The sequence below is a fragment of the Gavialis gangeticus genome, unplaced genomic scaffold (assembly GCF_001723915.1).
Source record: "Gavialis gangeticus isolate Ggan-Ray unplaced genomic scaffold, GavGan_comp1, whole genome shotgun sequence".
Classification (NCBI taxonomy): Eukaryota; Metazoa; Chordata; order Crocodylia; family Gavialidae; genus Gavialis; species Gavialis gangeticus.
In genome coordinates, this window is record NW_017729011.1 from 1,771,013 (window position 1) to 1,783,846 (window position 12,834).

At 51.7% G+C, this 12,834-nt stretch overlaps 1 protein-coding gene across 2 annotated transcripts; it reads right to left on the reverse strand.

The window, feature by feature from the left end:
* Positions 1–372: 372 nt before the first annotated feature.
* Positions 373–7,365, reverse strand: RNF208 (ring finger protein 208). 2 transcript variants are annotated; one of them, XM_019510360.1, is made up of 3 exons: positions 6,725–7,365; positions 5,907–6,051; positions 373–4,268 (listed from the first exon to the last, which is right to left on the reverse strand). In XM_019510360.1, exon 3 carries the CDS (start codon positions 3,406–3,408, stop codon positions 2,587–2,589), a length of 822 nt encoding a protein of 273 aa, XP_019365905.1. In that variant the 5' UTR covers positions 3,409–4,268; positions 5,907–6,051; positions 6,725–7,365; the 3' UTR covers positions 373–2,586. The 2 variants fall into 2 exon arrangements, with proteins under 2 accessions (XP_019365905.1, XP_019365904.1); XM_019510359.1 differs by having other exon boundaries at positions 6,356–7,365.
* Positions 7,366–12,834: the final 5,469 nt, after the last annotated feature.

Below are 12,834 nucleotides of genomic sequence, written 5' to 3' on the forward strand. Positions count from 1 at the left end.
CTCTCAATGCAGCCAGCAGCCTAGTCACGACATCTTGGCATACCAGCCTTCCAGGAGTGGGATGTTCCACTGGGTGGGTCAAAAAACTCCCCTTACCCAGCAGACCTGGGCAAAGTGAAACTGAGGAGGAGGATGCTGGGCTCTGCAGGAGGTAGCATGTAGCTGACAAAGGCAGCAGGTTGGCAGAGGAAGGGCCTTCTGGGATGGAACAGGAAGGGATGCTCCATGGCCAACAATGTATGGCATTGTACCCCAGGCAGGACAATAGCCGTGTGGGCAAGGAGAGATGGTGCCTGCTGCGGGTGCCTGCAGCCTTGGCTCCTTCCCCAGCACCTTCCCTCATGCAACACACTGCAGAAAAGCTTGGTGTAGTTCGTTCCAATATAATCTTTATTTGGGAGATCAATTAGGGATTGACGAGGCCGGGTATAAAACATGATCACTGTCACAACCAGCAGCAGGAGGAATCGGCAGAGCAGAAAAGAAATGCTACCAGGCCCTGTTCTTCCTGGCCCTTCCCCCTGCCCAGTGTGTACATGCTTCCCAGGTACTGGCCTGAGTTCCCCTGTGGGCACCCAGGGCCACTTCACTCTCTGCAGAGGGGCTGGGAGCAAGGGGAGCTCTCTGCAGCTTATTTCTCAGGGGTTCACAGACAAATCTGGCTACCTTCCAGCCCTCCCCTTCCTCTCCCTTGGTGTCTTATGCCACTAAAGGCCAACTGTGAGGACCTCTGGAATGGGTGGATGGGTTTGCTCCTCTTCAATAGCTGGCTGGGGCAACACTGCTGATTGGTATGGGAGTGGGAGGGTGTCTCTCTATCTCACTCAGCAGAGCCAGCCCAGTGGACACGGGCTCCAGATGCCTGCCTGCTTTCAGCTAAGGTAGTAGTTAGGACCCATGCACAGACAAAGCTGCCCCCAGGGCTGAGTAGCCCCCAAATCCCAAGCCTTGCTGTCTTTCAGGGCACTGTGCTGTGCCTTACGCAGCGGGGTGCTGTTGTCACAGCCTCTCTCAGGGGAGCACCTGCAAAATATGGCTTTTTGTTTCTTTTTTGCTTTCTTGCTTTTTGGCAGCAAACTTTCCTCCAAAATGTCGTGAAGGAACAAAGTCACTGAGAACAGGGCAGTTGCTTCTTCCCCTGCCCCTCCACCCGCCATGGGAACACCAGGCATGTTACTGTGCCAGCTGCTCCTTCCCTCAGCCCCCTTGATGCTGTTCCTTCCAGGAAGGGGACTTTGTTGGAATCAAATCTTTCTCCCCCCCACCTCTGCAGTTAGTATGACAACAAGGGAAGGGGGTGACCTTGGCAAGGACTTGCTACCCCCAGCTCATTCCCACAGCCCTGCTCAGAAGCTAGCCAGACTCCTCCCTCACTGGAAGGGACAGCCATGCTGATGGAAAGAACGTGGCATATCCAGTTCTGAGGAAGGCCTTGGCCTCTCTGTACTTAGGGCCAAACTCTCCATCCACTGGGTGGGAGCTGCAGCCGTGGGGGGTGGCACCAGGGAAGGGGACCCTCCCACACACACACAGAACCCACAGAAGGATGATCCCAGCTCATCGCCTTGATTAACATGAACAGTCCCAAGGACGGAGTGTCCTGGAATGGGTTGGGAAAACAAAGATCCTCCAAAATGAGGATAAACTGGAGCTTCCCTCAAGGGCCTGCGGAGGAAATGGGACGCATGTCCATTAGTAACTGTGGGGCCATGGCAACAGGTTGAATTGGCTACAATTACTTAGAGGCATTTCAGCTTGGCCACGGAGATGAAAGCTTTGGCAAATAACTTAGAGAAAACTGGCTACCCAGTGGTCCTCCCTCTTTTCCCTCCTTCCCCCCACCCTCCCCCTCCCCAGCCTCTTTCTGCTTCCTGTGAGGCAGGCTCAGTTTGCACGCACTGCCCAGCTCAGCACTGGAAAGCTCCAGGCTCCCCTCCCCATCACCTCCGTGCATCGGGTGCACTGTTCCCCAGGGTGCCTACAGTGGCATTCAGCTGTGTTGCTGGCAGGGAAGCCTCCTGGGCCGAGTTGCTCCACTCAGACCACATCACATGAGCCACAGGAAAGAAACAGAAAGAATGCTGCCCAGGGTAGTGAGCGCAAGGGGGGCACAGTGCCTGGTGAGACACACGGGGAAAGCGTGAGCCACAGAAAGGGAGCACAGGAGTGCCCGGACTTGCTGATAGACACCCGCTGCCAGTCCCAATGTCCCTCTCACTGAAGCTCAGCCAGGGCACAAGGGGAGCTCCTCATCTCAGCTCCCTCCTCCACCAGTAGACACAGCCAGTGGTTTCCTGTCAGCGAGGGGGACTGCATTCCCCCCAGCTCTTGCCAAAGCTTGAGCCATGAACAGCCTCTAGCCCAGCAGCTGGAGATCCCTTGCATTACCACAGGACCTTGGGCTACAGCAAAGATCTCATCCCCTGTGGTGCATGGGGACAGCTGATGAGAGGGTCAGGCCTGTTGCTGTCAGCTCTGGGTCCTGTTGTCCCCTGTGCTAGGCCAATGCCAATGCTCTTCTCTCACACGGTACTGCCGTTTGATGCAGCGAGTGGTGCGGGGGGAAGGCAGGGCAGGGCACGCAGGTTACATGATGGTGCAGGAAGACAGCGGATTTCGGATGTGGCAGGTACAGGCCGCCCCGCAGTACTGGCGAAAGGTCTGGTAGCAGCTGCGATCGGTGTCGCTGCTCCACTGCACAGGGTTGGCAGAGAGGGCCTCGGCAGGCAGTCTGTTCAGGATACTGGTGTTCACCGCCAGTGCGGCCAGCCCGTAGTCGGTGAAGAGCACAGTCTCCCGCTTGCAGGTGGGGCAGGAGATGAACTTGTACTTGGGACAGGACTCATAGAGGATTTGCAGGCATTCCTCACACACCGAGTGGAGGCAGGAGAGGATGCGGGGCCGCTTGTTGGTAAAATTGTACATGTGGCCGCAGGTGGGGCATTCCAGGGGCTCACATGGTGTGGAAGGGTGCAGCACATACTGGTTGACGATAACCTCATCCGATGGTGGCTGACGGTGGAAACAGACCTCCGAGCTGCCCTTGCGCTGCCCTTGGTATATTCGCTCTCGTCGTGGCAGCGGTGGAGTCCGGGGCAGCCCTAGAGAGCCAGGGTTACTGTCCAAGGCAGGGATGTCTCCACAAGCCTGATTGACAATGATCTCAGACTCTGATGGCCAGGCACGCTTGGCCACGAGCGGTGGCTCCCGGCGGGGCGCAGGAGTGTAGCGCGACTGGGAGCCCTGCAGCTCTGAGAACTTTTCTGGGTGGATGATCTTCATCGCCTCCATTTTGATGATGACCTGTTGCCCTTTCAGACACGACATGAGTATTGTCTTTACATTACTGTCCACTGCTCTGGGATCTCCGAGGGTCGCCTGCATGAGGCTAGAACATGCTGGCAGCATGCAGAGCTTTCAATCTCCTTCTGGCAGTAAAGTGATAGCGTGGAAGAAAGCCACTGGAGCGGGGACACATCCTGGGAGAAAGGTGCCAACCAATGGGGCCAAGTGTCCTTCTTCTGCCTCAGGATTGCAGTCACCCCAATTTCACCCACTGCCCTCAAGTTGCCACTGGCAAGGCTGGAGGCGTGCACAGGAAGTTGCTGCTCACAATAATATCCTGCAGAGCAAAGCCGCTAAGGACATGCTCCTGTCACAATCTGGATAATCAAAGTGGCTGCTCCCTGCAGTCCCTCTCTGTCACTCAGAAGACCTCCCACTCTTTGCTGGCTGTCACTTTCCAAGCCAGATCAGCAGCAACTGTAAATAGCAAACTGTGACAAGAGGCTTAGGGAAGGCAGGGCTTTCCCAGGGCTTTGTGCTGCCTTGGGAGCAGGTGACTCAGGCTTGCAATTCATCCCAGGACGGCTCCCAGCCAGAATGTGATCACTGCAGCCTGTGCTGAGGGCTGCCTGCACCTTCCTCCAGGTGCCCCGCCCCTATCCTGCCTGTATTCCTGTTTCTCTGCAGGATCCTTGCAGGCCAGAAGAATGTGTTTGTGAATTCCTTTGCTCTGACTTTCCTGTCTCTCCCACTTGCAGTCACTGACATTCGCGGAGCCTACAGCTCCCCCAAGCCAGCAGCTGAGCACAAGCCCTGCAGCCAGGCAGGATCCCTAGCTGGTGGGGAGCAGAGCTGGCTCACCTCTGTAGTTGCATGTTCCTCCGCTGGGGGTACAAGGGGCTCTCCACGCTGGCACAGATCAGCCCCAGTGCTATGGCCCCAGGCTCAGCTTGGTGCTCCCTGCAGCAGCTCGCAGGAAAGGGCTGGAAACAAAAAGCAACAGGAAGTTGGAGACTCCACTCTTGAGAGGTTTTTAATCTGCATACTTTAATTGGGAGCTATGATCAGCTCTCTGCTCCCCCATGTGCAGACCTCAGTGGCCCCTTCCATCTACCCATACAGTTGATTTGTACTGGCCTAAGAAAATGGGAGAAACCAGGCATTTCCCATAGGCCTATTCTCGCTGCTGGTACCTGCTTGTCAACTGAGCCAAGGAAGAGGAGGGTTGTCCTCCCTGCTGCTCACCCTCCTCTTCCTGCTGCCCTTCTGCCCCAGTGAAGTCTCAAGGCCCCTTCTCAGGGGGCTTGGGGTCCTCTCCAGGTTTGGGAATACACAGGGTGCTCTTGTCTCATAAAGCACTCTGTCTTTCTGTCACTCTGCCTCCATGGCTCACTCCCCACCATTATCAGCCCCTCCTTCTGCTCTGGCCTTGCTCTTCTCTTCCTTCCATGTCCCCATCTATGTCCTGGAGTGAGGGCTGGAAGGCAAGGGGAGCACAGTATTTTCGTATTTCAGAGGGCAAATAGGTGATGCTCTGTAACCACTATCCTCTAGCCTATGGTCTTGCTTCTCCTCCAGAAAGCGTGATGAAGCTCTCCATTACCCCAGGCCTGCTAAATTCCTCTATTGCATTACTGGGGTGCTTAGCTTGCTCCAGTCGAACTCTCCAGAAGCTGGTTGAGAGTCCCCTGACCACCCAGAGGGGGCTGTACAGACCCAGGACTGTCCAAGGGACTAGCTGACTATGGGACAGCCTGAGGGGCCTGCATGGGTGCAGTGCCAGATCCCAGGGCCAGTTGAAAGGAAGGTCAAGAGACTTTGTCACATTCCGATCTACCAAATGTCTTGCTCACCCCAGATCTCTCAGTATGAAGCTGGGTGGCAGAGCCTATGCATTAGCTGGGCCTGGGAGAAGAGTATTTGGCCTGCACATGCCTGTATTGCAGAAAGCCTGGGGTTGGGAGAAGCAATGAATCCTTGTCAGAAGGCTACCCATGCCTGGGCTGCAATGCTCCACATTCCCTCTACCCAGAGAGAGAGAGAGAGCACAGCTCCCACTGGCACATAGCACAATGCCCACCCTCTACACCCCCACAATACGTGCTGGCAGGCAGTGTGCACACTGAGATACACCATCCAGCCTGACAGGTTGTGCTCCCAGCACACATTAGCGTGCAGCATGCACACTCACACACTGCACGCTGCTTGCTGTTGGGCAGTGCTGACCTCAACACAACAGGCACAGAGATACACAGCACACACTGTACACAGATGCACAGCCTTCACGACACACACCATGCAGAGCCACACAGCATACGCTGACACACAGCCCAGACATGCTGCATTTATACTGACACACATAGACATATGGCATTCACATTAACACACATGGGCTGGTAAACAGGATGCGTGCACCTCTTAATACACAGCTCGCACAAGGATATACATGCATGCAAATATGCTAATGCACAGCTTTCATACTGACATGCCACATGCATGTACATGTTCACACAGACATGCTCACACACACACACGCACATACAAACATGCTTTTGGAGGCCTATTCTGCACTGACACATGCTAATAAACAGGCACAGAGGACAGTGGATGCATGCTGTTACCTGTGATGGGCCACAGCTCTGGGAAGTCTTGCTTGGTTTTCAAGGAGGATCCTTGCGCTGCAGTACCTCCGACTTGGCACCCGTTGCCCCTCTCTGTCTCAGACAAATCGCCAGTGGACTGGAGGCCCCAGTTGCTAGAGGTTATCTGAAAGGCAGATGGGATGCAGGTTCCAGCTCTGTCTGCACAAAGTCCCAGCTCCCAAGGGACACTCTTGATTATCCACACCCTCCCCAAATCCAGCCTGTCTCTGTCTCTGGTCCAGCCCAGCTTCTCAATGGCCGCCTCCAGCAAAAGCCTGCTCAATGCAGCCTCCTCTGCTGGAAAATAGACAGCCACCCAAAAAGGTGATTGTTCCTTAAGGAGCAGGACACAAAGGCAGAGCTCACAGATGCAGGGCTCTCCTCCCACAAGTTCCAGATGTTCTGCAAGGGCCAGGAGTCCAAGCTACCTGGAGGCAGATAGGATCTGATCCCTGGCAGATAACACTGCTGATGTTCCAGCCAGGATGCCAGGTCCCCAGGCGCTGCTCCTGCCTGCGTCTTAGATCCCAGGATGTGACTTCTCTCATAGGCTATGATGATGAAGGGCAAACTCCTCTTCCAGGGGCTTTCGTTTCCAACCAGACTCCTTTACTCCCAGCAGCAGGAAGAGAGCAAACGCCCCCTCTGCTCTCTGGGCAGAACGCAGAATTTTGTTTCCCCAGATAAGAAGCTGATGCAACACTATGTCTGCAAGTGAACAAGATATGTGCAGGCTGCAGAACTAGCAGTGGCACACGGGAGATGGCAGGCTCTCCTCAGACCTTTCTTGTGCTCACCTCTGCAAAGGCAAGGTCCTTGGCAGTGCAGCAGGAGCAGGGCTGGTTGGAAGAGGCGGCCTTCCTGAATCCTTTCCACTGCTAGAGGATGCTGCCCCCAGGGATGCTTTGTTTCTTTGCTGCTCTCTCTGCTGCTGTAGCAGCCTGTCCCCCGCAGGATGCTCTGTGCTCAGGCTTGTTTCCTTGCCACTGAGGGTGCGGGTCCTGCCTGGATGCTTGGAGCCAGGGAGCTGTTTCCTAGCTGCTCTCTCTCCCCCTCTTGCTCGGTGTCTGCAGTGGGTACTGCAGTGATGCAGCCAGCTCACATTTCTCTCAATCAGCAGCACAGAGCCCAGTGGGCTGCAGTGCCCTAGCGCCCAATGCTGGCTCCCTCCCACTCTTCATTCATGAGCCATTTCCCCCCCTCAGCAGCATTTCGCTCAGCTCCTCAGCCTGCGCAGCTGTGGGCTCTGGGCAGGCTGCTTGGGGCGTGAGCTCCCACTCAGGCGGGGGGGAATTTTCCCCTAGTGATGGCAGGCTGGCTGCGGCCCCAGCAAGTGCTCTGCTAAGCGGGTGAGGAACACAGACTGTGGTCTGGGCTTCCTTCCTCCCCCTCACGCTTGCTTTCCGCCATTTGAGTCGCCTGCCAGCACCATACAGAGTCCCTCTGCTCCCCTCGCCACACAAGGTCAGCCTCAGAGCCGCCCCACAAATACATATGCCGCTGTCTATCTCCTCCCCTTGTTCTTAAAGGGACAAAAGCCTTTCGGGGGGCCCGTTGGGCCAGCGTGGGGGTTGCCAGAAGGTCCATTCATAGAGTGCGGTGCTGCCTGGCCCCCGGCGAGTCTCCGTCCATGCAGAACAGGGCAGAGGCAAGCGCGGAGCTGGGGTCCATGCTCGGAAGGGGCCTGCGGTGACTCAGCAACTCACTGGCAAACCCACACGTGTCCCTGCTGTAAATACCTCACCAGGGACAGGTTTCTCAAAAGCCCTGAGCCTAAGCCTGGGGATGGCCAGGCTAACCCCTATAGCCCGTGCCTGGGGCTGGTCTGACCCAGCTGATACAAGACAATCCCCATAGCCGGGAGTCCTGGTAACCCAGACGCAGCCTCTCTGAACCATTAATCCCCACATCTGGGGCTCTGGCGGTCCCAGTCGATATAAGGCAACAAAACTTTCACCTGAGGCTCTGGAAATGGTTAGGCCAGTTCAGCCTCGCACAGTGGCAGGGAGACAAACACTCTGAAAATAACTCTTAGCCTCCTCAGCTGCCCTTGGCTGTGGGAGAAGAAGGTGCCACCCAGGAAAGCTGGTAAGGAAAGACTCTTTGTCTCCTCTGTTCTTTCACATGGGACAGGGTTACAAATGTTCCCAGCATTGTCACGCATCACATGACAGGACTCGCTCGGCCTCGTCTTCTTTCATTCCTTCTTTGTTACTTCAACCAAATACAAAGACGGCAAAAGAGCCAAACTCAACAGCCACACCCCGTCTGAACAACTATACCCCCCAAGCCATGACCATGACCACTACCCCAATGAACATAACTAAATGCTATACCCTAACCAACAGCAACTCCCTAACTCAACAGGCACACTCAATCCAAACAGCTACACTGTAACTCAACAGCTACAACTGAAGCCAACAACCATACTCTAATTTATTTGCCACAGTCCAACCCGGCCATTACACAGGTAAGAAGCCCCTCATGGATATGTCTCAGACAGAGGCCAGGAAACAACCTGACCCATGTTAATTAAGGTGCAAATTAATTTACCCATGTAAATTAAATTCAGATCTGCTGGCTAGATCTCTGACCTAGAACAACAACCTGATCACACAGTCACTTCTTGTTTTGAAAACAGTTTTGTGGGGTTTTGTTTTTTTTGCAGGGGACTATTGAGCCATTGAGGAGGACATGCTTGCCAGCGTTCCCTGGGCGGCCACGCAGGCGCGCTCATGCTGCGCTGCCAGGCACGCCTGTGCGACCACGCATGCCGCACAGCTTAGAGGGAACGCTGATGCTAGCTGGAGCATACGTGAGCTACTCCTTGTGTTTTTCACTGGGTAGGTGTGTGCTGTAATCCTAGAAGCAAAGTCAGCAGCAGCTGGATGTATACAAGAGCCAGAGACCCAATGACCTCTTGTTGGCCTGACCCTAACAAATGGTTGTTTTGTACAGCCTTGAAATTGGTAATATAGCTGTTACCTAAACAGGTTGTCAACCATTGTCTTTCTGGAATCCAACACTGCCACTTGCAGTCTGGTCAACAGTTTGGCATTCTTGTCATATTTCTGGTCTTGGTTCCTAGTGGATAGTTTTGTATAACATTAGAGTTAATTGTCTTTGGCTCTAGAAACCAGTTAGTTGTTGGCAGCAATGGTTTGTCCTTCTGAACATATTTCTTTCATCCTAAAAATCAGTCTGAAGCACTTTGCACTTTTATAACAGTACTTAGCGTGGATCCCCTGACTCTATCTCTACTTGGTTTGTTTTATGAAGGGTTTTTCGCCCTACTTTTACTAACTTGTCTGCTTAATGTTGTGTGTTTGAACTGATAGGTCGAAGAAAATTATGCAGATGACGAACCACTTACGAATTGCGAGCCATTTTCTGTTGTTAGTTCATCTGGTATCTCCTGTTGATCCAACTTTATGATGTGTTATTACATTGTTACTCAAGGTGTTGAACAACAGCTTCTTTATGAACAAATATTAAGTAGCAGTCTGCTAATGAGGGATTTTTTCCTGATTAATAAAAATAGATTTGTGCCAGGATGATGTGAATTCTCATGTGGTATTAATGGCTCAATTAACTGCAGATTTCCTCACTGTCAGTGGCAGCACTCCTGCCTAGACAAGAGTAGCACTGCTCAAGCTCTGTTCTCAAGCTCCGATGGTTACATGGTCCTCTCATTGTGCATGTAGTATTATGATATGATGTCTTACTCACAGAATCATCCCCCCATCTGTAGCAATTTCATTTCTATCAACCTAACATGCTTTAAATGATAGTTTTCATGCTACAGTTTCCAAAGTTTCATGATCTTGTTCTACCTGGACTTAGGTCTACATGTACTTTTGCTCATGAAATTGCTAGTGATTACAGTCCATTCCTTGCATTTTTTTCAGTTGGATCATAGTTCTGTTGGGTTTAAATCTGTGCTTTGGAGGTATACACTGCTTGTCAAGCATTCTATAGGGCAGGGCCTCAACACACGTGTCACAATGGCTGAGATCGCATGTGGTTGTCTATAGCACAAGGACAGTATGTCCTGGCACTGGAGGTCCTGAGCATGATCCACCTACCCAAAAACATGGTCCAGACCCTGAAGTTCACCAGTGAAGTGGCTCTGGGATTATCCCAAGTATCCGCTCTTGAGCTTTTTGTCATCAACAGGCCTGAGATGATCCAAGGCAGCTTCACTGGCTACCTGTGGCTCCTGAGTGGATGCAGATTTGGGTGGAAGAGGTGTGGGTCAAGCGTATTTTTGGTGGTGCATTAGGTTCTGTATGTGCCCCATCTATTATAAACCAAAATTGCTGGAACCCTTTTTAGTAAACAACCAGTACACCGATTTGATCAGTTGCCCTTACAAGTGGATCTTAAAGCCAAGTGCGCTAGCAGTTCCACCATTTTAAACCCTGATGAGTGCTGCCTGTCGCTGCAAAGACCTGCAAGCATAGTTTTGCCCCATTCCCTCATTGAGTGCAACTTCAAAAAACAAGGTTGTATTTTTTTTAAGATCAGATGATGATCATTGATCCTCAGTACCAGACAGCTGTGATTCCAGTGACTTTTCTCCAGTAGGTATTTACAAATGCCTTTGTCTTCCATGTCAGTATTTTCTAGAGCTTCACTTTGTAAAACTATTGAGAGACCCAACAAAGTACTCCAGTCCAAGTGCTCTCACTGGTGTAACTCCATTGAGATGAACAGTTATGCTAGTAGAGAATTTGGCCCTAAGTCCGTACCTCATCATCTTCATCAGTCATTATAAGAGCTTTGTTCTCTGGCTGCATGTTCAAAAATGTATTGTGCTTTGGTATTTCTTTGCAACTTGTGCCAAGAGCCATACACTAATACAAAATGGCTGCTTTTATTGCAGAGTGTTGTGCTCTTTGAGTATGCCCAGACTAAAGGTTTTGCACATGTATTAGCTGGAGCTAAGTGATTTTCAGTTCATTTGCATTAGCTAACACTCCTGTATAAGTGAATCTCAACACTCGCAAGCCATCTGTACATGGAATATAAATATTTGTGATTATGTGTTCACGCTTCCACATCAATTGTCAATAGAACTGATCGCTGCTGTTTCCCCTGAGTTCTGTGTTTGTGGCTTGTTGTGTATTTGTCACTTGACTCATTTTTGGTTAGTACACTACTGAGTTAGTACTGACAGTGAGGATGCAAGGGAGATACCTCCTCCCCCAGCCATGGTTTGCACAAGGCTTATTCAGGTGGGTGCACTGAGAATATCCAGTTACTCGGGTCCCACAGGTGAGAGAGGCAGAGGATCCTGATGGAGGTCAGGTGTGAACTAAGTGCCAAACTGCTCGGAGTTAGAATGGTTCTGGGTACATGCAGCAGCAAGCACTTGGGCACCTAGCGAACTTTGCTGGGCAGCAGCAGAATGTGGATTTTGAGATTCTACATTTGGGACTTTAGTAGAGTAGAAGGTCCAAGAGTTTTTGTGGCTCAAGCCCTCATGTGCTGTCCACTTGCTGCAGGGAACACCTGGTGAGGGTCAGCAGCTCTCAGACCACTCTCAGGGCATCTCTACAGTGTGGCAGCCAAGACAGCTCAGAGCATGCCTCCACCCCTGATCCTGGTGACATGATCCAAATGATGTGTTCATACTCCTATGGCTATTCTCAAGACCTTGATTTTGAGAGCAGCCACAGGGGATAACCTTAAAATAGCTTCACTAGCTATGCTACCCGGTTTGGGCTGTGCCAGCAGGAATAGGCCAGCAGGGTGTGCTTGGGGCTGGGCCAGCAGCAGCCTGCTGCCAGCACAGCACAGATGTGTCCACAGAGTCCCTCCTCATCCTCCCACTCTCTACAGCAAAGACCTCACTTCATGTCCTGCATTCAGGTACTGGTAATTTGTATGAATGTCAGGTGAGAAATTAACTTGAAATCTGTCCTAGCCTATAATACAGTAACTGGATGCTGGAAGCAGGGATGTGCCAGATGAGAAGAAGGAAAGGTCTGATTCTCTAGTCTTTCCAGATGAGCTGCTCCTAAGGCTGCCTGCTATTTCCACCTACTTCCTGAGGGAATGAAAAGCTCAGGAAGTTAACTGTGACCTCACACTCTTCATGACTATCACACTCATCCATCCCATCAAGAAATGGAAACAAGATGTAGAAACAATACCCAGTCCTAAGAGTGACCAACTCCCCTGAGGCAAGAGCAAATAGAGGACAGGCCTGGTGAACAAGGTCTCAAGGAATCTGGCATCTGATGCGAGTTTGGATAAACATATGCCCAGAGATTCTGAATGACAAGCACAGTCATAAAGAGCAAAATCTGTTCAGAAAAAGTTGCCCAAGAGAAAAATGGCCAATGTTCACTGGGGCTTTAGCCTGAGTGCTCAACCAGTATGCAGGGCCAGGGCCTTGTACATTGGTGGTGGTGTCAAGTACTTTTTAAGCTATCCAGCTTATCAAATGAGTTAAAAATCCTACTTCCTTGAATGCCGCAAGAATTGAAGATTAGGAAGCACTATCCTTGCTTGTAGTTCCCAGACACTCTGCAGCCAGGACTCACCGCAAGACTCTTACCCCCTCCGCTCCTCTCAGGGCTACATGTTTCTCTCACTTTCTCTCACCTTCTGTCTACTTTTGCTTACAGACACAGATGTTGCCATCAAAACAATACCTAGCCCATGGCATTTTCATTCAACCCCCAGCAAAATCCCAGTGCCACACAACCCAGCTTCTAGTAAGTCTAGCAAGCTGCCTGGGCTTTGGCTGGTTCCCTCTACCGAAACAGGAGCCTAACTGCTTCTTACATCTATCCTGAAAGAAGAGTAGCTGTCACACCTACTAGTTTCCCCAAGGTTTCATGCAACTGCTATCAAAATAATGGAATAAATTGTCTGCAGCTCATGTTACATCCAGTGC